This window comes from Musa acuminata, chromosome BXJ3-8 (genome assembly GCF_036884655.1).
Source record: "Musa acuminata AAA Group cultivar baxijiao chromosome BXJ3-8, Cavendish_Baxijiao_AAA, whole genome shotgun sequence".
NCBI classification, from domain to species: domain Eukaryota; kingdom Viridiplantae; phylum Streptophyta; class Magnoliopsida; order Zingiberales; family Musaceae; genus Musa; species Musa acuminata.
Genome location: NC_088356.1, coordinates 51,475,384 through 51,491,696, shown reverse-complemented (window position 1 = coordinate 51,491,696; position 16,313 = coordinate 51,475,384). Strand labels below are relative to the sequence as shown.

Sequence of the window (16,313 nt, the reverse complement as noted above, 5' to 3'; positions counted from 1 at the left end):
GTTTATGTGATCTTACCTAATTAGATAAAATATATTATAAATATGACTGAATTTGATTATCGATAAGTAAAAAAATTAATAATAGTAAAATTTATTTGATGGGAGAGACACTTGTAAGGAATATAATTAGACTTCTTTTTATTGACTGATAACTATAATTAAAATTTAATTATATTTATAATGTATGTTAATTAAATGAAATGTCCTTCTCTTCATATCCGATCCCAGCAAATCACATTGGTCCATTCGATCTCCTTGAAGTTTCGGCAACAACGCATGAATTCTGAAGCACTCCACCGAAATTGCACCCAGCACTCCTCTGCTTTCAACAGACACAAGCCTCTCTGGCATTGGGAGTTACCGATGGCAGCGTCGGCAACACTCTGTTTCATCTTCTGCTTCATTGCAACCAGTGATGCTATTAGTAGGGCTGACTTCCCCAGTGGTTTCGTCTTCGGAACAGCTTCTTCATCTTTCCAGGTGCGAGGCCGTGCACAAATGTCTCGTCTTTTCTTTCACGTTCATCCTTACGTCTTGCTCTGAAAGAGTTCGACACCTCAGTTCGAAGGAGCTGTAAAAGAAGGAAATAGGGGACAAAGCATATGGGATACTTTCACAAAACGATCAGGTACAGTTTGTGTATCAATATGTATAATATGCACAGAGGGGCAAAAAAAGCAATCATATAGCTTGGATTCTATGTGTTAACCTTAAAGACTGTTATTGGCAGGGAAGATTTTAGACTTCAGCAATGCAGATGTAGCGGTGGATCAATACCATCGGTACAAGGTGAACTCTGGAATAATATTCTGTTCATATTGAGTAGTCATCTGCAGATGTTTAGTGTGTTTAGATTTCCCTGATGAAACTTGAATCCAATGAGATTATCCTGATGAAATCTGACTCCAGCTTAATTTTACATTGGATCTGAAACTTCGAGTTTTTGCATGAAATAAAGTTGACAGTCCGAAAGCAACTCCTAGAACTGAAAGATCTTCAAATTATGGATAAGAGACTACAAATAAAATAAAGGCCCCAAGGAAGCATCGGAAAATTTAAGAAAAGCTTTGTTTATTCTGATAGATTACTCAAAGCACCAGCAAGTGCTTATGACAGTAGGTGCAAGATGCAAGATACTTGCAAAAGCTGCCTTACAATGAAAAGGGAGAAATCATAATTGTTCTATAAAATATTTTTTCTATCACCTGAGCAGCAATGTGCTAACTTACAAGATACTTTTTCTCCATGGCCTACTTCACCTAAAGAGGTGAAGGTACTCTGACATGTTGAGAGAACATATTATTTAGTCAATGATAATGATGTGGGAGAGCTCTAGCTAAATGACAACCTATACTACTGTCACCTATTGTTAGTTGAGGTTCGAATCTTATCCTCTTTTCAAGACAAAGTTCAGCACATATTTTCTCTCTTCTATTTCATAAAAAATGTAGAAAGTTCAGTTTAAACAACAAGGCCACTGATGAAAAACATGAGAAAGAAAAGGTACAAGAGCAAAGAACTGAATACTTGCTTAAACAAGGAACTTGCATGATCAAATTTTGTCCATCATATTTGTGAGGAAAGACGATCTATAATTTTCATTTACTAACTCAATCTACAGATATTTTCACTTAAAAGAACATCCTAGTCTCGAAAGACTCGGAATATTTCTTACAACCTGAAGGGTGGGTCTTCACTTGTACACTTGGTATCTTATTAGCAAACTCTGTAGGTTGAAGATAACAGTAGCATTCCATTTTAAACTGAATTTTCCTTTTTTTTTCTTTTTTGGTTGTGCTTACAATTGTCTTGGAAACTTCACCTATATATGTCAGAAAATTTTATGATTTTGAATCAGAAACTTCTTGATATCCAACAGCTGTTCTGCTTAACCTTATTTTCTCAACAATGAGGTTCCCTTTTTCTTCCCCCCTTGAGATCATACAACTTACAGCCTTTAACACAGCAAGCGAAAGATCTGCTTCGGTAAACTAATCAATTTTGCAGGATCTTGTGAAACAAATTCAGAATCACTCAACTGATATGAATTTTCCATATAACTGCAGTTTGCCTAGACATTGAATTAACTGTGAACCACCATGCTTAATCATATAGTGCTTTCCCATCACATAATCTTGCACTTGCAGCTTATCTGAGCTTCTTCCATGAACTCGGCTCATTCACAAATACAGGCTTCTTGAAGTTGTAACTTTTACACTGGAGAGCCATCTGCTCTAATGGTCTTCTCAACAAAAAAGACATGTTTAATTTCTTCATGCAGAAGAATGATGACGGACTTCATGAAATATATTTAACATATTATTTTATAGTACCAAAAGATACTGCTCTCTTTATGCAGACAGATGTGGATTTGATGAAGGACATAGGAATGGATGCCTACAGGTTCTCTATCTCATGGCCACGGATATTCCCAAGTAATACAGAGCTGGCTAATTGGTATTAGAAATATTTATACCTCTTTCCTGAATAAAATAACAAGCTTCCTGTTCACAGATGGAACCGGGGAACCTAATCAAGAAGGAATAAGCTACTATAACAGACTCATAGACGCTCTGCAAGAGAACGGTGACCTTTTAAAAGCCTTTCCTTGTGGGTCCTAATGAAAGTTTCAAGGGCTGAGCATTCCCTTTTTCTTCTTTTTTCCCCCTTATTTTTCTGTTTCAGGAATACAACCTTATGTTACACTCTTTCACTGGGATCTTCCACAGGCTCTAGAGGACCGATACAATGGATGGTTGAGCCAAGAGATCATGTAAGGATTAAATTGAATGTTTATTCATTCAGCAAGATCCAGAAAAGAAAGCTAAAAGTCACTCTACAATGCAGACAAGATTTCGAGCATTATGCTTATACCTGTTTCAAAGCATTCGGGGATCGAGTGAAGCATTGGATCACCTTCAACGAGCCTCATGGATTCTCAATTCAAGGATATGACACAGGTCTGCAAGCTCCAGGAAGGTGTTCTATTCTATCTCACATGCTTTGTCGGAGAGGCAAATCATCAACTGAACCATATATCGTGGCTCACAACATCCTCTTATCTCATGCTGCTGCATTTCATACTTACAAGCTCCACTTTAAGGTAAACCATTGGTTTAAATTGCTGCAACCTCTCCACTGCCATAAAATGTATCAGAAATGGCATGATAAGAAGCTAAGTTTAATCCGTAGGAAAAGCAAAAGGGCGCTATTGGAATAGCTCTTGATTCCAAATGGTATGAACCTATATCTGGCACTGAAGAAGATACAGATGCTGCCAATAGAGCAATGAAATTCGAACTGGGATGGTAATCTGCTACCGATTTCATGCTATATATAAAATAACCTAGTACCTGGACTGATGATTGATTGGTGAATATGGATCTGAAGCAGGTTCTTGGATCCCCTTATGTATGGAGATTATCCTCAAACCATGAAGAAACTAGTAGGTGACAGACTACCCAGATTTACCAGTGACGACTCTGAGTCAATGGCTGGTTCACTAGATTTTGTAGGAATTAACCACTACACCTCATTATACGCTCGGAATGATCGGACAAGAATCAGGAAGCTGATACTGAATGATGCTTCATCTGATGCAGCCGTTATCGCAACATGTATGACAAAATCATAAACAAAACTTTATTCCTGATAGACCATACTAATTTCTACCATGTTCTCAACAGCTACTCGGCATGGAGAGAGGATTGGCGAAAGAGTAAGTCACGACATCCATGCTTCTAATGACTATTCAACCGATGCTCAGGTTTAGGTACCATCACTTCATGCTTCTTTCAGGCTGCTTCGGGATGGCTTCACATTGTGCCATGGGGTATTCGCAAGTTAATGAACTATATCAAGGAGAACTATGAGAACCCGCTAGTTATCATTACAGAAAATGGTAAAACCAATCTGATCGAATCCAGAATTAGCTCTCTATTTTGACAGATATTACAAAAAGTCATTCGGTATCGTAGGTATGGATGATCCAAATTTCACTAACCTAGACATAGCACTGAAGGATGAAAAGAGGATACGCTATCATGCCGACTACCTGTCAAACCTGCAAGCTGCGATACGGTAATTTTCTTTCATGCTAGTTCACTTGATGTTGTGGTCATTAATCTTTTACTGATCTCAAATAAATCAATTGGCATGACCATATTCAGTTCCACTGCTTCCTTTTTTTATGAACCAATGCAGGGAAGACGGTTGCAATGTGCATGGCTACTTCGTGTGGTCATTACTAGATAATTGGGAATGGAACTCAGGCTACACAGTTCGATTCGGCCTCTATTATGTTGATTACAAGAAGAACCTAACGAGGATGCCAAAAGATTCAGTCCAGTGGTTCAAGCATTTCCTAGAACAAGAGTACGACACTTGACCAAAACAAAAACACGGTCAAAAAGAAAAACTTATTGCAGAATGATTTGTAGAGTCGATTCACTGTCCCTCGTATTTATTTATCTTAGTTCGGTTCGATAGTCATTCAAGAGGTTAGTAGTTCCAGATGTCAATCATAATCCATTTGTGAAGAAACAATTCCTTCCCTTCGTAAACTGTATCTTCTGTACCAATTAAGGAATATACAATCGACGATGTGTCTAAGAGCAGAACATAAATCAGCAGCGAAATAATAAGAGAAACACCGACAAACATGATTAAGACGTAAAAGTTAAAAGTTCGCTGTCAAACAAAAGAGTAAAACTTCATGGATTTGGAAAGCACAAGAAAAGAATCTTGATGGATTTACCTAAGAATTCGTGTGCACGAGCGATCTAACCTCGTCTGTTCTTGATCCACCAATCGAACGATTCCATGTCCAATCGAGATCGCTGCGACGAGATGGCTTTTGCCGCAGCTCCATCGAAGGCGAAAACCGTTTCTGACGCGGCCAACAGCCACATCTCGACATGGAAACCCCGTTCCGATGGCCCATCCTCCACTTCTCACCACGCTCGCCCCTATCTGAAAGGGGCAGAATCCCACGCTGGAAAGCAACGAGTGGGACGATTAGAGGGACAGGCTATCATCCATAACGCGTTACATTTATAATTGCTCGAAAATTATTCATGTGCGATGATTGAGATCGTGATAAACTCAAAATTAATCCCAAATATCAAAAAATAAATGATAGATATATATATGAATTTGATTCATTTGTATGATAAACTTGGCCAATTTGATAACATTTATATATAGTTGCCACAAATATAATAAAACATTTTGAAAACCAATGTATGATAGACTGGAGTGGTCGATACACAGAACAATGATAGATTTGATAATTTTCTCACTAACATATTATCAACACATAAGAATTTCATTTGATCAAATTTAGAAAATAATAGCTAGTAAAAACTTCGTAAGACAACTGCAGCATTTTGATCAAATCCTGCCTCCACCAATCCACCAATCCCCCTTTCTTTGTTTATCCTTGGTAAACAAAAAAATAACACACACACACACACAAAATTAAGTTACGATAGGCTCACCTAGCTTTATAAGTCTGATATGAATATTACAATAACACATCAGCTTGCTACCAAATGACCAGAGATATGCCAAAATAGGACCTAGTTTGATCATCAGCTTCACGTCTCGGTTCATACAAAGTAGCTTACAACTCTTGATCAGATCACTAGAGCTATATGGACATAAACCTGACGAAGTAGAGACGTAAATAAATCAACCACACAGCTCAATGCACACCTTTAGATTACCCTAGCAAGAAATGGCGTGCTCCATGCATAAAAGTATATAGTTGACCAATCGTCACTGTTTTATCCGACACCAATTGATGCCTACAAAAGATGACATTAGAGGTATGAAAATGATATTTCTACGAATGAGACATAATAGAAGGTCATGCAGAGATCATGCCTCATGCGGAAGCAGACCCAGCCTGAGGGGTTTCTCCAGCCGGTCTTCTGCGTTCTGGTGGAGGGCCATCCCTCCGCCTCACATATTTTCTACTTTCGTTCTTTGATCCACGTTGCTTCGGTTGATAAGTAGGATATGTACATGGGATTATCTCCCCATTTATGTATTTATCACCTGAAAAGGGAAGGAAGGCAATAATGTAATCATGAATCTAAGCACATGGTATTATCTCGCCAGTTATGTATCTATCACCTGAAGACAGGAAGAAAGACAACAATTTGAACATCAAAATAATATGAATATTTAAGTGCTTTCAACTAACCTCCATAATCTTTGTTCTTCACATCAATGTATGAATCGGGCAGCACCCAGAGGACTCCTGGTAAACCTGAATGCAACAAAAAATTGTGCAAACAATTTAAGAATAAACAACCAAGGATTTGATATTATCACAAATGTAAGAGTACCTTTAAATTTTTCTGATGTTTCTTCAGATACAGTGCACTGGAATCCAGTATATGTGGTTGTGCTGAAAGCATACATGTTCTTCTTAGCTTCTTCCATGCTGCAAGAGATACATGAGAGAGTGAAGAATTGAAATAAACAACAATAAATTTACCAAGCTTGTACATATATAATTTCAGGCAATACCATTTATGTCAACAATTTGCTTTATATTAATGCTACTTACAACATGGATTCTAACATTAAAAAGAACACCATCATGAGAACATTTGTGATTCAGAAATAAAAATTCAAGGTATTCACATAAAAAAACTATTCAGTACAACCTCAAGTCCCATTGTGTTTGTAATTTTTGTTCCTAAGAGCACCATGAATATCACACACTTATGGTGCATCTAAAAGCCTCTCAAATAATCTATCTTAATCATCCATGTTTTGATAAGCAGGGATCTGTCATCACATCAAACTATAAAAGCCTATGTTCTCGTTTCAATGTAAACAACTTGTTCTGATTGAATAATATATATTTTCTAATTAAATGACAAATACTCTTTGAGTCAGTTTGCAAAGTACATCCTAGTGCAAACATAACTTTTTGTCACTATCATTTGTGCCAAACAGGCAGAAACTAAGATCAGCTTTCATCAATAGATCGACTGTGAGGGTTTGATGTTCCAATGTAGAGGCTTTGAATTTTTTTTATAATGTCTCATTATAAAACCAAATGCATCCAAAAAATGATGGACTGAATGAGATATGCTAATCATTAACTATTCAATGTATGTGAAAGCAGCATAGTATTAATGATGAGTAGGCATAGCAACGCAGATGTTGCATCCATTTGTCGAAAGAGGAACAGGATGTTGATATATGTTGTCGTTGTTTTATTTTTTTGCCTGTTCCACATGGCATTTGGAACAGACTTAAAAGTTCAAATGGGATATTTTACTTCCCTATTAAAATTTCATCATCCATCTTCTACTAACACAGTCAATTCGATTGACATGTTGACCGAGTGGGAATTTCTGAAGGTATCATACAGCATTTATCAGGTCCAAATTAGAAAGCAGTCCATAGGCATCACAAGTTTTCATGCAATGAATCTAGAACAATTTCATGCACATAATTTTTCACAGAAGTGCAGCATGGAGTGGAATGTTATGGATAGCGAGAAAGAAATGGGATGATATGATACAAATTACAAACGATGCCCAAAAAAGAATCTCACAAAATGATAAGAACACATATCAGTTATTCATCTTTCAATTGCTTTAAAAGAATCATACCTCAATTATTTGATGTGTAAACTCCAAAACATCCGATGTGGCAGGATCAAACAAGTAATTAATCATAGTTATATGTCGCTCAAACTGACAGGATAACCAACTTTTCTTGCACCACATACCAGTTTATAAAAGGATGCACCTTTGAAGAGATTGAGTCTCTGAGCAACTTATTATATGACTAAATTATCAGATCTGGAATTGTGTAACTATCTCAATGTTTGCACAAGTTCATGCGATTAGCCCAACTATCTGAATATTTTCTTAACATTTCATGATCAAACATATCCTTCAAGTAGCAAAATCTTTAGCTTTCTCTACAATCTAATAGTCTAATTCAGAGAAATCAACTATTTCAAAGTCTATATCTGCAAATTTCACTCGGTTGCCCTTAATTGAGCAATGTAAACCCTAAAGAAAAGGACGACAACACCAAATAATCAGTAAACAAGTCAATCCGTCTCCCAATAATTAGCATTAAGATAGACAAAAACAATCATGTAATGCACAAAGATAACAAGATAAACAAAGGAATCTACCTTCCCAGGACGGTGGCGAGAGTGTTGAGATAGGTCTCGATCATCTGCTCCCGCGTGGGCGCCGGATCCTTCGGGAACTCCATCACGATGAGCCAGTGGTTGTAATCGCAGCCGGGGAGCATGATCGTCTCCCTCGGCTCGCTGCTGCCGCCCCTCCTCGACGAGTAATCGGAGTCGACGGCCATTGCGCGGATCGCCGCAGGGGCGCCTCCGATGCCACGTGACCGGGAGACGACCCGGCGGCGGGAGGAGAAGGCGGGGCGAGGGAGCATCGAGGCGGGGAGCAGAAGGTTAGAGGTTGGTGAAGGCGCGGATGGTAGGGCTCTGAGGCGGATGAGAGAGGAAGAGGGGGAGCTCATCGTCGCCATCAGAAGCGATGAGCTCATTGGGCGAACAGTGGGGAAGATAAGGTTTCGGTTCGGTGTTTTATGTGGGGGGAAAGAGATTCTTTTTTGAGGGAAGGGGTTTAGGGTTTTGGGCCCATTGGGCTGCCAAGTGGGTTCAATGGAAAATTTTGATTTCCTTCCACAATTATTATGTTGATAATTATTGATTATAATATCATAAAATGTTAGCACAGTCATCTAAGGAGATAGAAGGACAATTTAAAAATAATTTAATAAATATTTAAATATTCTTGTTATTGTTCATCGAATCCAAGCACGAGGGTTCGAGAGGAATTATATGATTTGGGTGGGTTCGATAATTATTCGCTTTAGGTGAGTGGCCAGAATACCCTACGTTTTAATTGATTGATATATTTATTAATTTTTTAATTTAATTAAATATATGTTAATCTTGTCCTCGATGTTTATCATAAACGAGGGTGACAATTCATTTGTTGTTAATTTACTAAGATATCACGTGTTTCTACTCGAGATTGTATCATCACAACTCTATTTATGCTCAAATTAAAGTAAATGAGCAGCTAAATATGATATTTCATTAATGATTTTTTATGCATATAAGAAACTTGATGACTACAAGACCCACCAATTTTGATTGGAAGATTTTCTTTTATGCATTTATTCAATCTTCAACTCTCTATCAACATTATCAACATAGATTTAATCTAACATCGTATGTCATAATATAATATTATAACAATCTTGTATTTTTATAGAAACACATGTCTAGCACGTAGAGACAAAGTAGAAGCTAAGTATGGTTCATATATGAATGCATATAAGTAAAAGTACATATTAGTTTACTTGAATGAACTAATTATTTATAAGCTATAATTTGGATATCTATTTTACTATTCAAACCTTTCATTGAATTAGGTACTTTAAATCAGGTTTAAATGGATCAATATATCTCATAATCTAGTCTCATTTAACCATAGAATGATCAATATATCTCGTGATCTAGTCTCATTTAACCATAAGTATAGTTAATAAAATCTCAAGTTTCAAATCCGTTTAAATAATATAGATTCGAGTGATTAAAAATGATTGAATTTTTTTTAAGTAAATGATTGAGACGAGTTTTAGTAATGTTATGATGATCACATAAAGTTTTTAAACAATTAATATATGTTTTCTTACATTAATATGATGCTTTTATTAGTTAGCATATTTGATGTTAGAATAATTAAATTCACGATTAACTCTTTAAAGCGGAGAACTCATCTCCTAGTTGTAGCTCGCAATACGATTATCAGAATGACATGGTTGTCACCTTAGCCCAATAATAATGATAAATTCAGAAGGAAATATTTCACCTGGGTCAAACTACACATGTGATTCAAAATCGAGTTAAGTTGACAAAGGTATCATTGATCTTTCAACTATCATTTTAGCACTATAAGAAGGACTCTATGTCATAAGAGCGTCACACTATCGATCTATTCAACTAGCATTAGATCAAGGATGCACCACTTTAGACCTATAACATTTTCACCAAAGAGGCCAATAGTAGATGTTCTTGATGCTCAATACCTCAACCTCTACCTAAACCTTCATATAATATTAACGATTATTTAATGACTCGAGTCTCTCCACTCTAATGATGATGGCAATCCACAAGTCGGTTCCGACATATGTTTTCCTAAACCTTATCTAGTAAGTCCATACTCTCTTATCGGGATGATGTAGTCAATCGTTTCCTTACTCTCATAGCTAGCATAGTCACTGCCTATCGTTCTTCCTCAACCGCTAGTGGTGCTTCAAAAGCCTAGCAAGCCACTTCACCTGCCATAGACCCAAGTTGTCATAGAACCACCTTGGCTAGCTAATGCTTCGATTGAAGGGGTCCCGAGGCCCTCGACCATTAAGTGTAGCAAGTCATGTTGTCCATGGTCGACAGCTCCCAAATTTGAGGCCAATTAGTGGAGGATCCAAAATGCACTATGTGACACTCTAAACTCACGGCCATTGCTTTGTTATCGGGGTTGAACAACCAAATACTCAACTCCCCAAGATTTATCCTTACATGAGAGCAACTTAAAGTTAGAAGCCCATCTATTGCATTAGGAGAAGAGAAAGTGCCTTGAGAAGTGAAGCATACCTTAAGGGGCAAGACTTAGAGCAGCCCCAATTTATCATCCATGGACTTGATAGCACCATAATTCTCTCCTCTCAAAAGAAAGGGTGTCAACTAAAGTGTGTAGACTAGACTAGTCCAAATCGAAGACTTAGTCCAAATTGATGCTAATGAAGAAGAATCGTTCATTTCGATCCTTATTGAAAATCGATACCTCCTTATAATTTTTTAAAAGAATAAATAATATTATAATGATCACATAGAGTTATTTTACATAAAATAAAATAATTTTTTATCACATTAAATAGTATAATAAAACCCGTGACATATTTGACAATTTACTAATAAGACGAGCACATAATAATTTTTTTTGCCAATCAATATTTTTGATATTAAAATTATAAATTTACCGTTAACCCTAAATATCAAAAAGCCAAAGAAAACAAAACAATGCATCCACCAAACCTCATACGATATGATAAGGCCACTACAACAAAATGAGATGCATCACATCATCAACAATCGGAGAGGAGTAAATGGATGATTAATGCAAGCAGATGGATGTACACAACGTGCCCCATACTTATTATGACCTAACTTTATTGCACTGTCGTTTCCATGCAACCTTAAATCGATGTCCGGTGTCCTGCTCCGGTGAAGTGAATCCATGTAAACCCACTTCCTCCCCGTCGCTATTTAACCCGAGACGGCGCCTTCCCGCCTACCGATCCGATCAGGTCATCGGACGGTCGTCGTCGTTAGATCGGCGCACAGAAGGCATCCACGATTTCATCGCCGTCGTCCAAATGGAGGTACGGTTTGTAGTCATTCTTTTTTCTCGAATTTATTTTATTATATTTTTGGATTATTTTTTATAGGATGGATGGACGGGTGGGTGGGTTTAGCACATATAACGGGAGTGACATGTGAGCAACCTACCAATAATTCATGTCTTAATCAATCTAATATGATTCGGATTTATGTGTATAGGACCATACACGAGGTACATTCGATATTAAAACGTTGAGTTATTGAGGTGTTACATGTACGAAGATCGAGGTTCAGATAGATTTTTTTACTTAATTCCTTTAACATCCAAATTATTAATATGAGTATATAAGTATAGACGCGAGTGATCAAAAAGTGATTCTCATTTCATTGTGTTGAATACGATCTTTTATATATGGTCATAAAGTGATTGAATATTTTATAGAATATTTTATAATAATATAGTCTCTAACTATCTCTAACAATCTCCCCTTAGCTTTTTATCCTTATAGGCAATAAGGGAGATGAGTTTATGACCGTCCGTCTTATACCATTGTTCACATGGGTAGACATATGTATGTTGATATTTGTGTTCTCCTTTTAATCTGAATACTATATAATATTCTCTTTGTCACCAAATAATTAATCGTTTCATTAATTAAATTATTATTTTAATTTGATAATTACACGATCTTACTGTAAAAAGTCCTCGAGATGTGTCATTTAATCATGAACAATACTCACTTGTATCTTGTATTTCTTGAATATTTTGATTTAATCAATTTAAGCATAAGATGACTTAGTTTCTACATCACACTTACATCTAGATCGAATGAAGCACTAATGTGTCGGAGAATCTGAAGTATAAAGTGAGGAAGGGCAAGAGATACCATCTTCATTTATTTTTTCATTAAAACAGATTAAATATGATATAATTAGATCAGATCGGGGTAGTGCAATGTGTATTCGGAGTGTAATTATCATCTATAATGTCTGGTCTCCGTGGGAGATGGACAATAAATGATAATATAAATATGAGTTGATGATGAAACATAAGTGCACACGATATTAACTCAAAAGCAAATTATGTTCATTACCTGACACATGCGTAAGTTGGTGAGACCGTTGTGTGTAGCTTTTAATGCAATCCAACTACTACGGTGAATTAATGTGCATCTATTTGGACATCACCGGTGGCCTGAATGCATGCATCAATTTGTATTTTTAGTTATAGTGTTTATATATATATATATATATATATATATATATATATATATATGATAAAATAATATAATTGACATAAAAAATATTTTTTTACATGTTATTGATCATAAAACAATAAAAACATCAATTTGAAGTAGCACTATTTTATTTTTTTAATTTGATGTTATTTTTTCCTCTAATATCTTGAGTCTCTTGTTGTCTCTCCACGTCCGCGAGACTCTTCATCTTTGGTTTTTTTTTTTATTAGATGAGAGAATAAAAAAAAAAGGTGAGATAAAGATGACAAGCCTTGTGACGAGAGATATTAAGGAAAAAAAATTAAATAAAAAAAATAAATTTGAGAATAGAAAAGCAAAAAAAAAAAGAGTTTTTTTCAGGAAAGCATGCTATTTTTATTGTTTTGAGATAAACAATATGTAAAAAAACTTAATTTTTATGTCAATTATAATTTTTAATCATATATATAACACTACAACTTAAAATTATTGATAAAAAAATACAACTAATAACCCTTTGTGATTTTTTGAATATATATATTTTTTATTAATTTGAGAATAAAATTATTTTAAAAAAACTTATCAGTTATACTATTATTGAATATATTTATAGTATTTTTGATGCATCTATAAAAACATCGTAAGCCTATATATATATATATATATATATATATATATAAATTGTTGCATGTATCGAATCGGTACAGCGCAAAGGGCGAAAGTCTCCAAAGAGCATATTTTGCAGTGGACTACTACTTTCAGGAGTCGCAGGAAGTCTTCCCCGCGTACGCCAGAAAGCCTCACGGAGGAAGACGAAGGTAGCTTCGCTCTCAGTGTTACTGCATGGCAATTCTTGTCTCTTCTTTAGGCTGTCATGGCTTTTTACCCGTTTGTGGTTGAGAGAAAGGAAGCCTGTCTCACATGACACTTGCCAATGTCTCTCCTCTTCTCTCTCTTGCCCTCGTCCCCAGACTCTCATCTATCAGCTCTCATTTCATGGCCCATCAGATGTCCCATCATCTATCGTCTGTTCTCTCAACTATTTATCTATCTATCTATCTATCTATCTCGTGAGTCGGCTCATCATGGCTTCGCGGAGACATCTCTCCTTGTTTTCTCACTTCCCGACCCTCTTCTTCCTCCTCTTCTTCGTCTGTGTAAATGGCACCCTCGCGTTTGCAGTCGATTACATCTCCTCGAACCACAGTCTCTCCGGAAACCAGACCATCACCTCCCCGGGTGGCAACTTTGTGCTCGGCTTCTTCCAAGTAGGTGAACAGAGTCCCAGCCGCCACTACATAGGCATCTTATTCAAGAAGGTCTCGAAGCTTACTCCGATCTGGGTAGCAAATAGAAACAATCCCGTATTCGACCCAGCCACATCTCAGCTCAAGATCTCCGATGACGGCAACTTGGTACTCCTCGGCCAGTCTGATGCACAAGTTTGGTCCACCAACCTCACGTCCACGGCCTCCAACGCCACGGTCGCTGAGATCCTCGACTCGGGAAACCTTATCCTCAGAGACTGGTCTGACCCATCCAAGCTCCTTTGGCAGAGCTATGATCACCCAACTGATACATGGCTCCCCGGGGTAAAGTTTGTGATGAACAAAGTGACCGGAAAAGGTCCAGTCCTCACTTCATGGCGGAACTCCGATGATCCTGCTGCTGGCATCTTCTCCGTGGAGTTGGATCCTTCCGGTCTAACCCAATTCATTCTACTGTGGAACGGGTCTAAGCAGTACTGGAGTACAGGGCCTTGGAATGGGCATTTCTTTAGCTCGGTCCCGGAGATGACGGCCTACCGCCAGGATCCGACGGTGGTCAACGTCTCTGTCGAGTTCTTCTCCAACTCCACGACCAACTACTTCGTGTATGAACTCAGGGGCGACATGATCACCAGAACCATATTAGACATCTCGGGGCAGCTCACTCAACTTGCTTGGGTGGAAGAAGCCCAGGAGTGGATTAGGTTCCTGGCTCTGCCCAAGAAACAGTGCGATGTCTACGCTCTCTGCGGGCCTTTCGGCAGCTGCAACGAGAACGGCTTACCATTCTGCAGCTGCATCAAAGGTTTCAGCGAGAAGTCCCCCGTGGACTGGCAATTGGGCGATCGACGCCAGGGATGCGCGAGGAACACCCCGTTGCAGTGCGGCAAAGATGACAGGTTCTTTGCCATCTCTGGTACCCAACTGCCGGATGATCCCCGTTCCTTAGCAGCTGCCAGTGTCGAGGAGTGCGAATTGTTGTGCTTGCAGAATTGTTCGTGCACTGCTTATTCCTACGATGGCGGATGTTCTGCCTGGTATGGTGATCTGCTGAATCTCCAGGAGCTGTCTGATGGATCCAGGCGAGAAACAGTGTATGTCCGTTTAGCTGCTTCGGAGCTGCCGATGCCCGGGAGAGAGACAAGAAGGACCCTCAAGCTCGTGGTGGTTGGTGCTGCCGTTGCTCTCGCTCTCTTGGCTTCTGCCCTGGTGCTGTTCTTGAGACAACTTGGGAAAAGAGAACTCGGTACTGACGAAGCAACGGAGGGTAATCTGGTGGTCTTCAGGTATGGTGACTTGCAGCGGATGACCAGGAACTTCTCGGAGCGGTTGGGCGGAGGAGGTTTCGGTTCAGTGTTCAAAGGGACTCTGCCTGACTCCACTCTCATCGCTGTAAAAAAGCTCAGAAGCCTTGTACATCAAGGGGAGAAGCAATTCCGCAACGAAGTGAGCACTCTGGGAATGATTCAACATGTTAACCTGGTTCGTCTTCGTGGATTCTGCTCCGAAGCCAACAAGAGGTTGCTGGTTTACGATTACATGACGAATGGTTCTCTAAACACGCATCTGTTTAGTAAAGGTTCCCCGGCTATGGCCTGGTTGACAAGGTATAACATCGCCATCGGAACAGCTCGAGGATTAGCTTATCTGCACGAGCAATGCAGGGACTGCATCATACACTGCGACGTGAAGCCGGAGAACATACTCTTGGACGAATCCTTTCACCCGAAGCTGGCCGACTTCGGCCTGGCAAAGCTCGTTGGCCGAGACTTCAGCAAGGTCTTGACCACGATGAGAGGAACCGTGGGCTACCTCGCTCCAGAATGGATCTCCGGCGAGGCCATCACCCCCAAAGCCGACGCCTACAGTTACGGTATGACACTCTTAGAACTCATATCCGGGAGAAGAAACACGGAGCAATCCCGGGAAGACGATCCCTTCTTCCCCGTGTTGGCTGCGACGAAGTTGGTGGAAGGTGACATTCTTAGCCTGTTGGATCCGCGGCTGCATGGAAACGCCGACATATCAGAGCTTGAGAGAGCATGTAGAGTTGCTTGCTGGTGCATTCAGGACGATGAAGCCCACAGGCCATCGATGGCGCAGGTTGTTCAGATTCTGGAGGGTGCTCTTGACGTTGACAAGCCTCCGACGCCAAGGAAACTCCAAGCTCTCTTGGATGACAGTAACACCAAATGCTTCTCCTCAGACTCCTCTTCAGGCCAGGGTTCCACGAAGGCACTCTCGACTTCTCTGATAGAGACCACGTCTTTGATCAGTTCTGAAGGCTAAAGATGATGTAGAATTGTGTTGGTGTTTGATGTGTATAGAACTAGTAAATTTCTTTCCGATGGGTTGATCTTGAATGCCATTGTTCTTGGATCTCTGTTTCAGCTCAATGAA

General features: G+C 38.8%; 3 protein-coding genes and 1 long non-coding RNA gene across 6 annotated transcripts; 2 read left to right on the top strand and 2 right to left on the bottom strand.

Annotated features, from left to right (window-relative positions):
* Positions 1–117: 117 nt before the first annotated feature.
* LOC108953522 (uncharacterized) lies at positions 118–5,059 on the bottom strand. The gene is made up of 2 exons (XR_001979276.2): positions 4,757–5,059; positions 118–571 (listed from the first exon to the last, which is right to left on the bottom strand). It is a non-coding gene; the product is annotated as an uncharacterized LOC108953522 (long non-coding RNA).
* LOC135645184 (beta-glucosidase 25-like) lies at positions 341–4,611 on the top strand. Of its 2 annotated transcripts, none has more exons than XM_065163326.1 (13): positions 341–480; positions 562–628; positions 731–789; positions 2,364–2,435; positions 2,515–2,586; positions 2,686–2,773; positions 2,848–3,103; positions 3,193–3,308; positions 3,394–3,617; positions 3,687–3,718; positions 3,799–3,901; positions 3,978–4,080; positions 4,204–4,611. In XM_065163326.1, the coding sequence occupies exons 2-13, from the start codon at positions 603–605 to the stop codon at positions 4,385–4,387; spliced, it is 1,335 nt and encodes a 444-aa protein (XP_065019398.1). In that variant the 5' UTR covers positions 341–480; positions 562–602; the 3' UTR covers positions 4,388–4,611. The 2 variants fall into 2 exon arrangements, with proteins under 2 accessions (XP_065019398.1, XP_065019399.1); XM_065163327.1 differs by having other exon boundaries at positions 405–480; positions 2,360–2,435.
* Positions 5,060–5,478: 419 nt separating the features above from the next.
* LOC135644461 (multiple organellar RNA editing factor 9, chloroplastic-like) lies at positions 5,479–8,592 on the bottom strand. Of its 2 annotated transcripts, none has more exons than XM_065162044.1 (5): positions 8,174–8,592; positions 6,354–6,451; positions 6,209–6,274; positions 5,887–6,060; positions 5,479–5,807 (listed from the first exon to the last, which is right to left on the bottom strand). In XM_065162044.1, the coding sequence occupies exons 1-4, from the start codon at positions 8,557–8,559 to the stop codon at positions 5,888–5,890; spliced, it is 723 nt and encodes a 240-aa protein (XP_065018116.1). In that variant the 5' UTR covers positions 8,560–8,592; the 3' UTR covers positions 5,479–5,807; position 5,887. The 2 variants fall into 2 exon arrangements, with proteins under 2 accessions (XP_065018116.1, XP_065018117.1); XM_065162045.1 differs by having other exon boundaries at positions 5,609–5,781.
* A 4,793-nt stretch (positions 8,593–13,385) lies between these two features.
* LOC135644115 (G-type lectin S-receptor-like serine/threonine-protein kinase At2g19130) lies at positions 13,386–16,292 on the top strand. Its single transcript, XM_065161569.1, has one exon. It carries the CDS (start codon positions 13,731–13,733, stop codon positions 16,200–16,202), a length of 2,472 nt encoding a protein of 823 aa, XP_065017641.1. The 5' UTR covers positions 13,386–13,730; the 3' UTR covers positions 16,203–16,292.
* The last annotated feature ends 21 nt before the right edge of the window (positions 16,293–16,313 follow it).